The 17,704-nt window shown below is 40.6% G+C and overlaps 2 protein-coding genes across 6 annotated transcripts in view; one reads left to right on the top strand and one right to left on the bottom strand.

Annotated features, from left to right (window-relative positions):
• PSME3IP1 (proteasome activator subunit 3 interacting protein 1) overlaps window positions 1-6,432 on the bottom strand; it is a 33,166-nt gene extending 26,734 nt beyond the window's left edge. Inside the window, exons 1-2 of one of the 2 annotated variants that reach the window (XM_045533662.1) lie at window positions 6,174-6,371; window positions 5,769-5,883 (exon numbers count right to left, since the gene is read on the bottom strand). The gene's annotated coding sequence lies outside the window, so the exon portion shown is untranslated. The other variant, XM_045533664.1, reaches the window with a different exon arrangement.
• Window positions 6,433-6,637: 205 nt separating this feature from the next.
• Window positions 6,638-17,704, top strand: part of RSPRY1 (ring finger and SPRY domain containing 1) — a 36,939-nt gene continuing 25,872 nt past the window's right edge. The window contains exons 1-3 of one of the 4 annotated variants that reach the window (XM_045533658.1): window positions 6,830-7,141; window positions 7,246-7,386; window positions 16,979-17,483. In XM_045533658.1, the coding sequence (XP_045389614.1) occupies window positions 17,134-17,483 (350 nt within the window). In that variant the 5' untranslated portion in view covers window positions 6,830-7,141; window positions 7,246-7,386; window positions 16,979-17,133. Of the gene's footprint in view, window positions 7,387-16,978; window positions 17,484-17,704 lie in introns of all 4 variants that reach the window. The other 3 variants (XM_045533656.1, XM_045533655.1, XM_045533654.1) reach the window with 3 other exon arrangements.

Raw genomic sequence — 17,704 nt, 5'->3', positions numbered from 1 at the left:
TGCCATATGGTTAACTCAACTATATTCCAAATAAAGACTGCTTTCTGGCCAGAAGGCACTTCTACCAAGATACAGTAATTTGGACCAAGCCAACTTTTCCTCTATTATAAAACTTCTTCAGAGAATGACAACTACTAACAGAGAGCACTCTGTTAGTACTTATTACTAGACAAAGTAGTCACTCTTCTAATACTGAGGCTTATTTAACATACTCCAGTAGCAAAGGCAACTAAAAGAATCTAAAAGACTACAGAATAAGCAATTTAATCTACTTTTTTAAAAATATAAACAGGGTCTCCCTCTGTCGCCTAGGTGCAGTGGCATTATCATAGCTCACTGTAACCTTGAACTGCTGGGCTCTAGTGATCCTCCTGCCTCAGCCTCCTGAGTAGCTGGGACTACAGGCATGCACTGCCACACCTGGCTAATATTTTTTATGTTTTGTAGGGATGAGGTCTCATTATGTTGCCCAAGCTGCTCTCCTGGCCTCAAGTAATCCTCCCACCTCCTCATCTCCACACCTTGGCCTTCCAAAGTGCTGGGATTACAGAAATGAGCCGCCACCACACCAGGCCTTAATCCATATTTAAAATGTTTATCATAAGGAGCAATTTGTAGTAACCTAGGCATCTAAGAAACACATGCAATAAGTTAAAACATAGGCCGGGCGAGATGGTTCACACCTGTAATCCTAGCACTCTGGGAGGCAGAGGTGGGAAGATGGCTTGAGCTCAGGAGTTTGAGACCAGCCTGAGAAAGAGTGAGACCACGTCTATACTAAAAATAGAAAAAATTAGCCAGGCGTGGTGGTGCACGCCTGTAGTTACAGCAACTCCAGAGGCTGAGGCAGGAGGATTGCTCAAGTCCAGGAGTTTGAGGTTGCTGTGAACTAGGCTACCGCCATGGCACTCTAGCTCAGGCAACAGAGCAAGCCTCTGTCTCAAAAAAAAAAAAAAAAAGTTAATATATATATCTTTCCATAGTACAAGAGCAATGTGTCATCATATGTGAGTTTATCTTGAATTCATTTATTCACACTGGAAGAAAAAAAATAGAGAACTAATGTAAATATCGGTTCCCTTAGCTGACCCTCAGTTCCCCATTTCACATGTACCTCTCAGAATATAAACACCTCTCTCAATATGGATGATTCTAACATTAGTTGTACTTTTTACATATTAATGACTCCTAAATGCAAACCAATTACTTCATTTGGGGCTCCTAGGAAGATAAACAGCAGTTTTTTTCCCCAAAGCTGGAAGAAAACCTGACTGAGGATATAAGGAAAAAAAACCAAACCAAAATACTTTACCTATCCCTCTCACTCAACAAGGAACACAGAACACTCTGGGGGGAGCCGGGGCGGGGGAGTTGTTTCAAGCAATCAACCAATTTGCAGCTGATTCAATTCAATTCTGACACTATGGACCAGGTGATAGCATCAGATCCCACAAGTTGAGGGCTCAATTCTGCAAAATTGCCCCCCATTTTAAATACCCATCACAAGCTGCAGGCTGTTTCACCTGTGTGCCTGACCAATTAGCTAACATCAAGGTTCCCACTACTCCCTCTTTGGGTTTCATTAATTTGCTAGAGTGGCTCACAGAACTCAGAGAAACATTTTACTTAACGTTTATCAGTTTATCATGAAGGATATTATAAGGGCTACAGATGAAGAGATGCATATAGCAAGGCGTGTGGGAAGGGGAATGGAGCTTCCAGGCTCTCTACAGGCACACCACCCTTCAGGAACCTCCACATGTTCCCCTATCCGGAAGCTCTTCAAATCCAATCTTTTTGGATTCTTATGGAAGCTTCGTTACTTAGATACAGCCAATTAAATCACTGGCCACTGGCGACCTACTCGACCTTCAGCCCCTCTCCTCCATCCAGAGGTTGTGGTGGGAGACTGAAAGTCCCAACCTTTAAATCCTGCCCGAGTCTTTCCAGTAACCGGCCCTCATCCTGAAGCTACATAGGGGCAGCCAGCCATCAATCTGCTCATTAACATACAGAAAGACAAATTAGCACTTTAGAGATTCCAAGGGTTTTAGGAGTTGAATGGCAGGAGACAGGAAAGAAGACCAAATATAAATTTCACAATATCACACTGGCCATGTTGTAATTTTGCAATGCTTGTATTCCTACATCCAAAATGGTGCCTCCCTAAGAGATTTTCAAGGGTAGCTTTGATTTACACTATTTTGCCATCTGGGATAGCTTCAGAACCTAACCCACACACCAAATCATACTCCATCCGCCCTCTCCTCAACCTGATGTAACTCCACACTCTAAAAGCAAACTTAAAAAAATAATAGTAAATAAAGTATTAGCCTTTACATTCTGCTGTGAAATAAAAATAAGAAATAAAAAAAGGTAGCTGGTGTGCTGGTGGGCGCCTGTGATCCCAACTAGTCAGAAGGCTGAGACGGAGAACTGCTCGAGCCCAGGAGTTAGAGGCTAGCCTGGGCAACATAGCAAGACTCACATCTCTTTAAAAAAAGGTTTTGCGTTACGCTAACTGTACACTGCCAACTAATTCAGTTTGGGGGGCGGGGGTTGGAAGCAAATCTTTACAGAGAACCTTTTGTGTGCAAGGTACAGTGCTAGGTACAAAACAGGCCAAGTGAGGAACTTGCACTCATTTAGTAAAAGAGATAAGGTTGGTGAAAGAGGTGACCTTGCCGAAATAACAGGAAAATATCTAATCCGGCAATTTCCTGATAACATCTAAGGATCAATCATGAGCTCTCCCTACTCTGTGCTCTAGCTAGCCAGCAGGCACCCTGCAGGGTTCCCTTTCACAAACATCTGAAAGGACCCCAACAGACAGGAAGGAAATGTAAATCTCTTTACATTCATCAGCTCAAGGCCTTTAGAATGTTTCTATAGCCTCAAGGTGTTCCGGAGAAGCCCCAGGATGGACAGCAGGGGAGCTAACTCCAGGCCTCAGTTTCCTGCCCAAAACCATATCTTAGGGGCAAAATCCCATCCCCTGCAATAAGCCTGACTACATTTCAGAGATAACCAAGTCTCCAGCAGCAGAGAAAAAGCAAGAAAGATGGACGACCTGACGCCTCACAGCTGTCTGCTAATTACTCCACAGCTGCTTCGGTTTCAGCAAACAATAATCACTATTTTTTTTCCTTTCTCTTTGTCCCCATAAAATCAGCAAGCCACTTCACCTCACTGCTGGTACCCCCTCCTCTTTCTTTGCGAGACCGTGCTGTCTCCCTGCTCTCTTCCCCCCATTTCCCCTCTCTCTTCCACTCTTACTCTCTGTCCTTCTAAAGGATAAAATAAACTTTTTACTTTTAAATATCCTAATCTCTGCATGAGAAATCTTTCTCCTCCACCCACGCCATAAGCACCTACTAGGCTTTCCACTCTCATAGTTGGCACATGAGCAATTTAAGGAAAAGCAGGTTAAATGCCTTAAGAGTAGATACTAAGCACTAACGAGTTCAGAAAAAGAAGACTAGCATAAAAGCATCAGAGAAACTTAATTTTGATAGAGGCTGTGAAAAGTGGTATAAATTTCAGGTATATGAAATTTCAGGTATATCTTTAACTTAAGAGTGCCAGAAGTCACACAAATTTCACATTCCAAAAACAGAATAAAGGGGGCTTTCATTTCTGGAAATAGTGGGCTAGGTAATTGAGACCAATCAATCTTCCACCTCTATGCTAAAAAAGCTGCAAATTTTTAAAAACATAATTCTTAAACAACAAAATAAAGCTAACAGGATAGCAAAGAATTTGGACAAAATCTAGGAGAAGGTGAAAACCAGAAATTAAGCCCAATATGCAAAGTGGATTTCATACTGAGGACTTCTCTGACCTAAAAGCTGCAGTTTAGTGCCTTTATGAGGCAACAGAAACAAACCAAAGCCAGGAGCCCATCCACAGTGCGGAGTCTGAACCATCTCCTTCTCCCTTTGTATCTTAATCTGGTACCACAAAGAAAGGTAAAGGTGCAGCAGGAATACTGGACAACAGAAACAGACCCCATGGAAACTCAGAAAGTGGAATTAAACATAAGAGATTATAAAACTATGCTTATCATGTTTAAAGAAATAAAAATCAAGCCTCAAAATTAACAGCAGAGAATAAGAAACTGCACAACAATGGCATAAACCAAATAGAACTTCAGTAACTAAAAAAACACAATAACTAAATTTAAGATTTCAGTGGGCCCAGCACGGTGGCTCACGCCTGTAATCCTAGCACTCTGGGAGGCCGAGGCGAGCGGATTTTTGAGCTCAGGAGTTCAAGACCAGCCTGAGCAAGAGTGAGACCCCGTCTCTACCAAAAATAGAAAGAAATTATATGGACAGCCAAAAATATATATAGAAAAAACTAGCCGGGCATGGTGGCGCATGCCTGTAGTCCCAGCTACTCGGGAGGCTGAGGCAGGAGGATCACTTGAGCCCAGGAGTTTGAGGTTGCTGTGAGCTAGGCTGACGCCAGGGCACTCTAGCCCAGGCAACAGAGTGAGACTCTGTCTCAAAAAAAAAAAAAAAAAAGGTTTCAGTGGATGAGTTTAATAAGAGATTGTCAATAACTGACAATTAATAAACAAATTATCCAAACTATAATATAGAAAAACAGGGAGTAAAGAGACATAGAGAATACAGTGAAAAGGTTTATGTTAAATCAGTAAAGAAACAGCCAATGGAGAAGAAGCAATATATGAATATAAAATGGTTACAGAACTAATGAAAGACACTACTCCAGATTCAAGAAGTCTAATAAATACCAAACAAATTGCCTACATCATACTGAAAATGCAGAAAACCAACGACAAAGACCAATCTTAAAAACACCTATAATAAAGAATGAAACAGAACATATTTAAGAATGAAAATAAAGTATGTTCAAAAGGTGACTAACAGTGAACACATGGAAATTGCTTAACTTAGCTGCCACAAAGGCATAATTACACTATGACTGGGCCTATTGCTGAACCGTACACTTAAATTACTTCATTTACCAGATATGTGGTTTTCTATTTCTGAAAGAGCACCTCGACTTTAACCAAACAGCAAGATTCTTGGCAGGTGAAAGTGAAGAGTGATAATCAGCTAAAAGGTGTTGACAATTCTTCCTGTCTTACAACCATAAAGAATTTCCCCATAGGGTAAAGGCATTAAGACTTCAGCTGAGAAAGATATTCCAGCAGCCTCTACTTTCAGACTCTTACAAATCATTCACAGCTCATCTCAGATTCTGTCTGAAAGACTATAAAAGATGTCTTTATCTCAGCTCAATTTCTTGCATCAAAAAGGAGTCTGCACACTGATTCCTTTCAAGGATTTCAGAAGGGTGTTCTCTAAAACGTTTCATGGTGTCCCTGTGGAAACAAACATCAATAAACCAAACTGAAGAATGGACAAATCTTATCTCACAGTTGGCCCCAAGAGGTCATTGGGAATTCTGGTCACCAAGCAAGCACTTGGCTTCCTGGGTCCCACTCCTGACCTACCCAGTTGGACTACCTGGGGGTCCGAGAATCTGCGTTTTAAAAGGGCCGCAGGAAATCTGTTTTTCCGCTGACCACTGCTATGTACGAGTAGGTCTCCCCTTTTTCTGTGTCCACTGACATTCACAAGGGCAACCAACTCTCAAGACGCTTCAAGTTTCGGTCTTAATTCCTTACGTTTTCTGCAAAACGGGCCAGCTGGCTTGTTTTCTATTAGAAGAAAATGCTCTTGGCACAGCAAGTGGTACACGGCACATGATAAATGTGTTCTCCGTCCTGCACTTACATTCTGGGATTCAACCATTTCCAACCAGGAGTGCCCACATCTCCTGAGTAGCCTGAGCTGTTCCAAGACCTCTGGAACAGAGCCGGCTCTTCACTTGAGGCCTGGGTGGTCCCACCTAGCAGAAAAGGGGAGAAAACCGACAGAGGCCTGGCAGTCCTGGGCCCACTTGAAAGGGTCGGGGGAGCTTCTCCCCACGACCAAGATGCTTTCCCATGGGCTCCCTCGGCTCCCCTCAGGCTGGGCCCCGCAAGACCCCGGGCTCTGGCGACTCAGGACACTGGGCGCGTGCATGGACTGAGAACAGGCCTGTCCCTGACCCTAACATCAGCCGCAGCTCCCCATCTCTTCAGCGAAGAGGCTAGAGCCCAGGTTTCGCCGCCAGGCCAGGACCCAGGCCTCACTCACCTACTAGCGCGCGGGAGGCGAGACTCCCTCACCTCGGCGGCGCCCGCCCCAAACCGCCAGCGCAAAGCCGACCGCTCTCAAAAAAAAAAAAAAGAAAGAAAGAAAGAAAGGAAGAAGGAAAGGAAGGGGGGCGGGAAAGAAAAGAAAGAAAATAGCCTTTGCTTTTGTATTCCCTTTGACCCTTTAGGGCTTCCTCTTCCTCACCGCCACAACACAGTTCCGCCCCGCTTCCGGCGGCGAGACCCAATCCGCAGGTCTCTTCCTCCCCCGGAGCCCGATGGAAATCCGGTGCCCGGAAAGGGAGCCGGGGAGACTTGATTGGGCCGTTCACAGCCCGGCAAGACGATTGGCCAGCTCTCGCCTGGGGGGCGGGCTGGCCAGTAGGGTCACGTGACGCAATCCCTGATGGATGATTGGCTATTCATGGGAGGGCTTGCCACCGAGGAAGGGGCGTTTCCTAGGGGACTGAGGGAGGGCCAGGGCGGTACGAAGCGGGGGTGGGCCCAGCGCGTAATGGTAGCGCTGTGGCCTCGCGTCCATCTTTACCGCTCTCTTGGACCTGTCACAAAGGAGTCGTGCCGCCGCCGCCGCCCCCTCCCTCCGGTGGGCCCGGGATCTAGAGAAAGTCAGTGCCGCAGCCCGGCCACACTGCTCTGGGAAGTCCCCTTGGGCACGCGGAGCGGGAGGGAATCCGAGGGCTGGGGACGACTGTGAGGGAGGGAAACAGCCGCTTGAGCCCGGGGCGGGCAGACCGGACTGGGGCCGGAGCCGGCTCCAGAAAGGGCCCGGGAGAGGGGTGGCGGTGGGCAGATCCTGGGAAACAGCCAGGAGGTTCTCCACCTAGGCCCGCGCTTAGGGCGTCTGAAGAGGTTCCTGGAGGAGGGTGTTCCCCCCTTGGGGGGTTGTTCACCAGAGGAGGTTCTTGCAGGTCGCCCTTCTGGAAGGAGGCTGCAGCTAACGGGGCCCAGGTGAGAGGCAGGTATCTCCTGGGGAGGCCCCTGGCATTGAGGGGTGCTCCTCAGGGGTGCCTGGGGCAGCAAGGGTAGATGAGAGAACGCTTCCTTTTGTGGAGTTTGCGGTTTAGGTGGCCCGGGTGCGAGGCAGATCTCCCCCAGTGAGATTTAGAAACGCCCTGGGGTCGAGAGAGAGGGGCTAGAGGTGGGAGCCAGAGCTAGCGGATTCTCCTACTGCGGAGGCCGGAGCTGCAAAGTGGGTAAGGATCTTGGGGAGAGGGAGTTTCTGGGTGATTGTGGGAAGACACCCCCATCCAGAGGAAAGTCCGAGTGAGGACTGGTGCGAGGGAAACCGGAATGGCAAGAGCTTTTTCTTCTCTCTGGAGACCAACCAGGTGTCCCAGACACAGGATTCGGCTACTTCTGGGCTTAGTAGTGCCTGGGTAGGGTGGGGGGAGTCCATCCCACAGCAGCCCCTGCGTGACTCCAAATTAGGCATTTGTCGTTGCCTGTTGCCTCACTTTCCTCGTCTTTGAGGAGGGAGACCAAGGCAGAGATGGTCAGCTGAGACTCTGAGGTCCTGTGTTGTACAGCTCTCTGAGTGAGGTTGCTCCCTCTGCAGTGTTGTACTTTGAACTTTTAAGGGTTGGAAATGTCTATTACGGACTGGGTAGAGTCCCGCAGTTTTCCAGGGCCCTCACCTACCATCTGTTTGTGCTTAGTGAAGTGACTTAACCTCCTTAAGTCTCTTCTGTAAAAAAAAAAAAAAACCAACGCAGCATGTGGAAAGTACAAACTGCAAGCTGTGTGACAGTTAGGTGTTGTGATTCTACCACCAATTGGGTTGCTGTTGAGGAATAAAAGTGAAGGCACTTTCTAAACTGTAAAGTGGTATGTAGATGGAAGGGGTTAGCATTAATACAGTTGTTGTCTATCACCTATGGAGTGCTGGGAGCCATATTGTACAGCAAGCTTCAAGGTTCACAGCTTCTTATTATACTCTAAACCCATGATTTCAAACCCTGCTTAGATGGGGGTGGAAGGGTTTTCAGTTGTTGCTTTAATTTGCTTTGAACTTCCAATGGTGCTGGCAAGAGTTTGCACTATAATATAATCTTTTCCTTCAGGAATTTTTTTTCCCTGACAGCCGAAATTTTCCTCCAAGCAATTTGATCTCAATATTATAAACCTCTTCACCCTTTTTCCAATGTATATATTCATGGCTTTTGGATATCTACAGGTAGTGAATTTCATGCTTCTTCCTTCAGTTTGGTTTGTAAAGAGACTGCCTTTTTTCCTCCACGAATATTGGGCTTTGTTGTGGTAGCCCCAGACTATATGTGAGGCACATTTGAGATTGCTTTTAAATTTTTCTTCCACAGTGGTTCTTTCTGTTTTTGACCTTATGTACAGTTTGCATTTCCTGGGATGACATCTTTGTAGACCCCTTTGCTTTGTAGACCCCTCTATGATATTATTAATGTAAGATACTTGTTTCCATGTGTGACATATCACTAATGTTTGGTTGGTGGCATTTATGAGAGCTGGTTTTCCAAATATTAGGTAATTTATTTGTGATTTGTGAAGTAGGTTTTTTTTTAAGATGGTCTGAATTTCTTGTTTTTCTAATCTTATATGCCATGGGTCTTTTTTAAAAAATCACTATGGTGATTTTTGTAAGCTCTCTGATTTCCCAGGATACTTGTTGTCCTGACCTACTGCTTAACTGTTTAACGTCTTTCTGTGTCCTGCTTTTTGCTTTTTTTTTTTTTACAAGCTTTTCGTTGTTTCTGTACTCAATGATTATTTTAAACTTGATTATAGGAAGCGTTCCAGCATACTCTATGTGGACTTCTTCTGCTTTGTCAGCAAAATAACTTTTCGTTTAGCAAGTATCAAGCGGAAATAAAAACTTAGCATTTTGTATAATAGTGCGTTATTCTATAGTGAATAGGGAGAAAAACCTACAAATCTGAAGTGTGTTTTGGCAAGAACAATTGTGTGTTCCTGAAGTTCATTTACAACAGTCTGTTTCAACTTAGGAGCTTAATTCAGTCTATCAAAAATTGTATGTACTTTCCCTAATAATGAACCAATTTGTTATAATGAAGTGAGAAATCCCTTTGCATCCTTTAAAATACAACTTCATTTGGTACTCAATCTGCATAGTTTGGAGAAAATACTAGGAATTCTTGAGGATGGTAATTACTATTACACTAAATTGGAAATCATCTGTATTTGGTAGCGGGATCCTTGTAAAGTAGGATGTGATAGTCACAGTATTGCAAAAGTAAGTGGGAAGTCAATATACCACAAATGGGAAACACAATGGAACCAGTAATCTATTTCAGAAGAGTTATTTGGAGATAGTAAACCATAGATTTAGCTTCTCTGCAAGCTTTTGGCATTTTCAAGGCATTTGCCATTGAATTTGGGTAGTTTTTCCCTGGTATTCAGATTAAAAAATTGAAAAACAGAATGGTCAGGAAGTAGTAAATGCCAAAACTTGTGTCACAACTTTTAGGAGGAGACTTTTACAACTTTTAGAAGTGCAAAATAGTATTTTTCTCTTTGGGTTATCTATTCAAGTAAGTCAGCTTTTGAAATAGTTTTCTTGCCAACCTCTATCACTAGAAAAAAACATACAAATCTGTTCTTTCCAAAAGGGTGTGGTTGCTGGTTAAATATGTAAAAGCAGTAACTATAGATAAATGGCAAATATATAAGGCTAACTCAGGTAAATAATGGTGGGCTCTTAGAGAATATTCCCCTTTGTTTCTGAACTTCTGAAACTGAGAATACATTTGAAATAGCAACGAATTGATGTACTCCTTAAGTTTATTAAGAAAAGAACCTTGCACATAGCTTTCTTATTACTTGAAATTACAGTTTCCAGGCATAATTTCATGGGTCTATACAACTCAAATAGAAGGTTTGTAATACCTTATTCAGCCAAGTATATTATTACCTCATAGTTTAATGTATCAGTGTTAGGTTTTTTCTTACCCCCTACCTCATGAAAAATTGTTTCCTCTCCTGTGTTCCCTTAATGAAGTGATTCTCAAAATATGGTTCCTGTCCTATCCCTCCTCATGGGAAATGCAGCTCCTTTTTTTTTTTTTAGTTCTTATTGCTTCGCACTTGTTCCTACTTACATAGGCCTGAGGGTTACTTATTAATAATGTACAAAGTGAATTACTAAGGTTTACTAAAATATGGTATTCATAACATAAAACTAGAACCATATTAGAGTTTACTGTGGTGTCTAATACCTTTTTCTCCCAGGAATTTTGTCCTGGAAAACTTGGCACCATTGCAAAGCTTGTCACATGTCATATGCAGAATACGGATTCCTACAGTATTCAGGAAGGGTGCTTAGTTTGGGGTGCAAATGATCTTGAGTTTTTATTGTGATTCTTTTTGTTTTTTAATCAAGTATTTAGCTTTAGTTTTATCATTTTATTTTACGGGCTTTTGATTAACCTTTCACTGTGTGAGCAGGGATATTTGTACCAACAATATTTTGGCTTATAATTTAAGACATGAACGTATCACAATGCAAATATAAGTCCTCTGTTCCCCTTTTTGCTATTGCTGATCTGTAAAGTCACCTAAAAACTTGCTCAGACAGATACTTCCAGTGTTATCAAGATCCTTATCCACTGGAAAACTGGTAAGAGAGGCCATCTTCTAGTAGACCTGATGTTTTATCCCTGGGCTCGGGGTAGGGAGCTAAATTTGTTCCTAACATGGGCTCCCTTTGCCAAGAGCATGAGGAACCTTTTTTTCATGTTTCCTCAGTGCCTGTCATATAAGCATTGGGTATATAAATATACTGAATGGTATTGTCTCCGTGTTTTACAATTTTGGAAATTCTGTCTATTTTCACAGACTTAATAATAAATTCACTTAAAGTATTTATTGAGTATCTGTTAGGCTCTAATAGGTATCCAAGTAAGTAGGCAAGTGAGTGTTTTTAGACACCATTTTAAGTAGATATTACTAAGGAAAGTGTTACTATTCATGTTGTTCACATATATACTTATTAGCAAAGAGTTTTCTATAATAGAAAAATCCTTTTCCATCAGATTTGTATGTATTTGAATAACTTGGCTATATGATTCCTGTTATTTGGCCTCCTTGGGGGGGTAGAAAACCCAAATAGTATAGAATATTACATTTGTTTTTCTCCCCTCTACTGAAGCTGTCATTAGCAATTACCTCAATTTTTCCTTAGTATTTCCTTTTGGCTCCAAGGCAAATTTTTCAATCCTTGAGTCTTTAGGCAGGGATTATTTACTTCTCCTTTTTTTACTATTATTTGCTTCTGGAAGTTCCTTACTCTAACCCAGGCCTAAATTTTATTTTTCAATACATTCTTTGAATGCTAAAAGGATTTCTCCTTTCTCCTTTGTACTGTTTCAGGTCAGGAATGTATTGTAATTCTTTCTGGCAAATGGTTCACCTGACCACAGATGCCACTGCTACTAGGTTAAAGAGCTCTCAACATTTTAGGGGAAGTTTTTTCCAGATACTCTTTTCGTAACAGTTCAGCCAGAAAAATTATCTACTTTTAAAGGTGTACTTTCTTAAAGATCCTTGGTGCATAAGAGAAGTATCAGAATCATCCAGTGCTTTTCCCAAAATGCTTAAAGGTTACAATCCAGGGGATAATCATACCGTGTGACTTAAACCTCAAATGCCCACTGCCACTGCACATAGATAGTTTTGGACACCCGGGTGATACGTAAAAACACCTTATCAAGGCTACCTTTCCTTTTGGGGGAAAAGTGAAATTCCAACCAAATACTTTACAATCTTCTCCCTTCTCTCCTCCCCCCAACAAAATACCACATGCTTTAGAGTCTTGAGATAGAAACACTCTTGTTAAAACATCTTTAGGTAGTTTCTGTTTCAACTAGAAAGTGTACTCTTGATATATATGTACTTATCTACTTATTGCAGTACCAAATAATTAGTCTTCTTGACTTCCAAGTTTTCTCCATTTAAACACAATCTTCAGTAAGAAACTTATGATCTTAGGGGTGTCCTGCAGGATATTTTTAAAGCAAATATATGTTGGTAATGTTCTCTGTCTTGAGGGTTTGAATATACTGGTGTATGCATTTGACAAAAAGCACATTTATCAGTAAGATCTGCACATTTTATTATATGTAAATTTAAACTTCTAAAATTATTGAAGTCTAGTTAGTGATATGCATACTGAATTATTTAGGGGGAAGTACAGTGATACATGCCATTTACTTTGAAATATATTTTAAAAATTAGATGGATTGATGGTAGACATAGAGATGGCTAGACATGTGATAAAACAAATACAGTATTAATAAAATGTTGATGGTAGAATGTAGGTAATGGGTATATAATGTTCACTGTTTATAGTGAATTTCAATTTTGCTCTGTTTGAAATTTTTCATAATAGAGTGTTGGGAGAGGGGAATAGTGTGACACTGGAAGCTATGGCTTTAATGCATTCACTGTCTTAGGGAAAAATCTGAAAACATTTTCTGATGTGAGAAAATCACTAAAATTTCCAGTGTGTTATATATTGTTGCTGTTCATGCTATTCAATTTAGCCTTTCGTGGGGGAGGGTTGGAAAAAATGCTGCATCCTTTATCACTATTTTGGAATGATGAGGTGAAAATTACAGCTATAGTAATTTTGTGCCCAAAGTCTGCTTTTCCTTCCTTATGGTCATTCATTTAACCAGCTTTTCCTTTCTTGGCAGCATAATCCTGAAGTCTTATTTTCAGGGGAAAAAAATGTTCTTTCTCACTGCTCTGTATTATGACTGAATGCAAGCAAATATTTGAAGAGATGAATCATTGATTCCTGGACCATTTGTTAGAGAGGGTTAGACCAGTTGGCCAGATGTCTCTGTGGTGAGCTGTTTATGATGGTAGATGTCTGTGTTTTGTGCTGACAGTGAGGAACAGAACCTCACTGCTTTAACACTAAACTTATCAAGACCCCCAAGTTTGATGACTTTTTGTCTCAGAACAGCTTTAAAAAATATAAAATGTGAAAATCTAATCATACATGATAGATTAGAGAATGGAGAGAATAGTGTTTAGTTTGTTTTTTAAAAAGGCAAGGATCAAAAGTAATAATACCACACTTAAGAGAAATAGATTTTCAAAGGAGATGTTTGATTATAATTATGCTCTTGCAGCAAAATCGTTATTGAGACTCTAATGATTTAAAAAGCATTGCTATTTAGATGGTGAGAAAAGTCTTTCTACTAAGCAATGGCATCCAGTGATAAAAATTATCATTAAATCAGTTGATGATTGCCACCAACGCAGATGCAACATTCATCTATAAGATTATGTGACTGGCTTTTTTTTTTAATCTCAAAGTTGACTTCACCAGCTAATGTTGAGTAGTCTTCAAAGTTAAGGCAAAGTATACAGGTATTATAGATTGTGTTGCCTTTACATAATCTCATTTTCCATTCCACTCAGTCTATCTACCCTGGATGATACTACCCAGAAGCAGGGTACCATCTAGGTTTATCTGATGCTTCATAGGGTGGATCTGGTGGGAAATATATACAGCATTTTTTTTTCATTGTGTCTCATACACTGTACATATCACTAATGTATATAACTGTATTCTGATGGTTATTTTGGCTGACCTTTCCAAAGGACTACATTCAAAGATAGTCTTAGTTCATTTTTCTGGAAAGGGAGATTAACATTTTTGACCCCAGAAAAATCGCTCTTTAGTTTTTCAAATTGCCCCTTAATTCAGTCAGTAGGGCCTGCCTGCCGTGCCAGGTTTTGTGTTAGGTTCTACACACAGTGATTTCGAGACATGGCCACCATCGGAATCATCTGAAGAGCTTTTAAGAAAACACAAATTTGGGCCCCGAATCCTAGAAATTCAAATTCTGGCTATTTGGAATGGAACCAAGGATTTGCATTTTAATAAGTACCATAAGCAATTCTAATGCCACCTATGGGATTATTAAACTACAATACCTCCCCATGTTCTTTATCTAAAAGTGTAGATATGTGTAGATTATAGATAAGTAAAAATTATTTTTGTTCAGGGTAGATGAATTCTATAAAAGATAAATTCTTTAGTTTTCTTAGTATTCTTAAGTCTTACTCCAAAGTCATCCTCCCAGGTTATTTAGTTATTTCTAGTTTGATACGTGCTCATTTTATAATAACATCTTGCATTTTTGGATCCAGTTAAAGTGTCAGGCACTGTGCCATGTTTATTACATGCACTATTTCATTTAATCCTCACAGTAGTACTGTGAGGTAAGAGCTATTACTATCATCATTTTTTAAAGTGTGTCAACAGTCAGGTTAATTAGGATGCATAGCAGTAAATATTGCAGGGCTAGGACTTGTGCCCAGGTCTGTCTGACTGCAGAACCTGGGTACGGTGCCCACAGTGGCCTAGCAGCCTATGTAAAATCTGTAAACTGAGTATCACTATCTTAAAACAATAGTCCTTGGGCCACATAATGCTTTTTTTATTAATGAGATAAAACAAAGTTGTCTAAAGTGCAATTGTTTAGCTTTCACTCTATCTTTTGCCTATAGCAGTCACAACTTCTCTGTTAAAAGTATCATGAGTGACAACCATTTCCAAATGAAAAGCTATACATTTTTAGTGCTTAATAAATCTGAAAGATTGTGTACTTTGTTCATTTATGTGTCCTGGCTGTGGCTGTAACACTGAAGAGTATTCTGTGGCATTTCAGAAATTCTTTAAAGGCAACAGCTCTTGTGTTTTTCCCTGTATGCTTCATAGGCTTTCCTTTGTGAAATGCCTTACAACTTCTTCCACCTAATTAACCTCTTCTTTACACCTGGTTTTTGCAGCTGGTCCCTTTTTTTTAGTCTTTGGCTTTAAAGTATTTCAAAACTTGTTTTTTTAAACTCCATTTCCTCCTCTGACAAATTTTATAGCTGACATAATTTTCTGGGTCATTTAAGGAAAATGACTATTGGAAGAAATTGACTTGAGATACACTTTAGTTCAATTTGAAAATGAAAAAACTTAATTTTTGTCTTTTCACCTCCAAATTAAGTCAGATTTTTAAAAATACCTGCATGTATTGGGTATCTTCCAGTTACCTTGTACTAAATGGAAATCTACATAGATTAATTATTCTATATTCAGCTTATATAATTCTTAGGAAAAACTTTTTGGATAGAATATGAAGTTTAAGAATTTGAGATTCAACAAACTTTTTTTTTTTTTTTTGACACAAAGTCTTACTCTGTTGCCCGGGCTAGAGTGCTGTGGCATCAGCCTAGCTCACAGCAACCTCAAACCGCAGGGCTCAAGTGATCCTCCTACCTCAGCCTCCTGAGTAGCTAGGAATAGAGGCACATGCCACCACACCTGGCTAATTTTTAAATTTTTCGTATAGATGGGGTCTATGTTGCTTGGACTGGTCTTGAACTCCTGGCCTCAAGTGATCCTCCCACCCCAGCCTCCCAAAGTGCTGAGATTATAGGCATGAGCTACCACATCCGGCCTCTCCTCTCTTGTTCCATCACCCCATTCCTTTCTCTCCCCTCCCCCTTCTTTGTATATATTGCATTAGCTATTTCGATCTTCATCTGTCTCATATTCTTTTTCCCCTGTGAGTACTAATTAAACTGGGAAGATATTGGAAACAATTTGCTGCAAATCTGTCCAGAATAATGGAAGTAATTTTTTTCTTCTAATCCCACTGAATTATAAAATTTATATCTATTCCTGAGACAATACCCAGGATATGAGGAATTAATGGTAAATGGCCAAATGTTGCATAGGGACTACACACCAGCATGGTCTATTCCTTATGTTGCCTAGTCTCCAGATGGCATGTTTTTTTGCCTTTTTGTCACCAGCCCATGTCAGGCTCTTGCTTCCAGATCTTTACTTCTTTCTAGAATCTAACCAGATTTTATCAGCTTAATGAAGAGCTAGTTCTTTCATTGGGTCTTTTGATGATAAATATACTGTGTGATGAGAATGGCCATCCGTGAATTTCTGGAGGGCAGAGACTATCCCTTGTTTGTTTTTATTAACCTAGCCCAGCCGTAGTGCCTGGCACAAGGTGCTTAGTCAGTATTTTCAGACAAAGATAATTGGAGCATCTTATTCTGAACTTTGTAGCAGACATACTGTGCAATAAACTGATCATTGTGAAAATGTAACTTTGTGATATTAATTTGCCTTTCCCAAAACAAGAATTTTGCTTACACAACAGAAAAACATTGTAACAACTTATGTGATTTCTGTAAGTTCTTGAAACTCCAGTTGGGAAATCTATGTAGTTTTAGTAATTTAAGTGGAACATTCTATCCTTTTATTCTTCTGGTGCTATCACATTTGTATCATAACTTTTTTTAAACAATAAACATCTGTTCTGTCATTAGATATTTTATTTGAAATATTATATTTCCCATATATATAATAAAGACAATTTTTTTTTTGCTGTTTCTACCTGGTTAGACAATTCATTTTTTATCATAAAGGGAGTCCTTGAAAAAGTCATACACATTCTTCTAATGTATTTCTGTATAGATAGGGAAAACTACATATGTTTTTAAAAAATTAGTTATAAAAAAACTAAAAATGAATAAAACTCCTGTGGTTTACAAGATATGGTTTAGCAATCAACTTATTAATATAATGACAAAAAAGGAATTATTTATTATAATTCTGTTTCCAAAGATACTTCTTTGTGTTGGAATCCTATAAAAATAACCAAAGATGATTCTTCATTGGAATCCTAATGTCTATAAAATCAAGGATGAATAATTGAGTGGCCCAAAATCCTTTTATTCATTTTCCTTTTTCTTGTTTTATTTTAGAACTGCCATTGGATGACCAGGATTCCCTGCAGTTGATAATGTTGGAGATAAACTCTCAAACTTTCTTCAGCATTCAGTTACTAAAAACAAATAGGATGCAAGTTCCTCAACCCCAGGTTATGGAAACAGTACTTGGAAAACTCAAAACTATCTAAATGATCGTCTTTGGTTGGGCCGTGTTCTTAGCAAGCAGAAGCCTTGGCCAGGGTCTGCTGTTGACTCTTGAGGAGCACATAGCCCACTTCCTGGGGACTAGAGGTGCCACTACTACCATGGGTAATTCCTGTATCTGCCGAGATGACAGTGGAGCAGAAGACAGTGTTGACACCCAGCAGCAACAGTCTGAGAACAGTGCAGTACCCACTGCTGACACGAGGAGTCAACCCCGGGACCCTGTTCGGCCACCAAGGAGGGGTCGAGGACCACATGAGCCAAGGAGAAAGAAACAAAATGTGGATGGGCTAGTGCTAGACACACTGGCAGTAATACGAACACTTGTAGATAAGTAAGTATCAGACTCGCAGTCACCTCCAGTGTAATGGAAAGGGTTCTGCCAGGAACCATGACTTTTGGACTCCTTCAGTTCATTTAGGACATAGTCACCAAGCCTTGTACTCGTAGGGCAAGGGAAAATATTTTATTTCTCCTCTGATGGCATAGTAAATTACAAGGTTTGATGTTTTTATTTGCTGTCATCTACTCATATCTGGAAATGTCTAAACATTT

This window comes from Lemur catta, chromosome 20, assembly GCF_020740605.2.
Source record: "Lemur catta isolate mLemCat1 chromosome 20, mLemCat1.pri, whole genome shotgun sequence".
Taxonomy (NCBI): Eukaryota; Metazoa; Chordata; class Mammalia; order Primates; family Lemuridae; genus Lemur; species Lemur catta.
The sequence above is the reverse complement of the archived record's forward strand: the minus strand, read 5'-3'. Positions and strand labels throughout refer to the sequence as shown.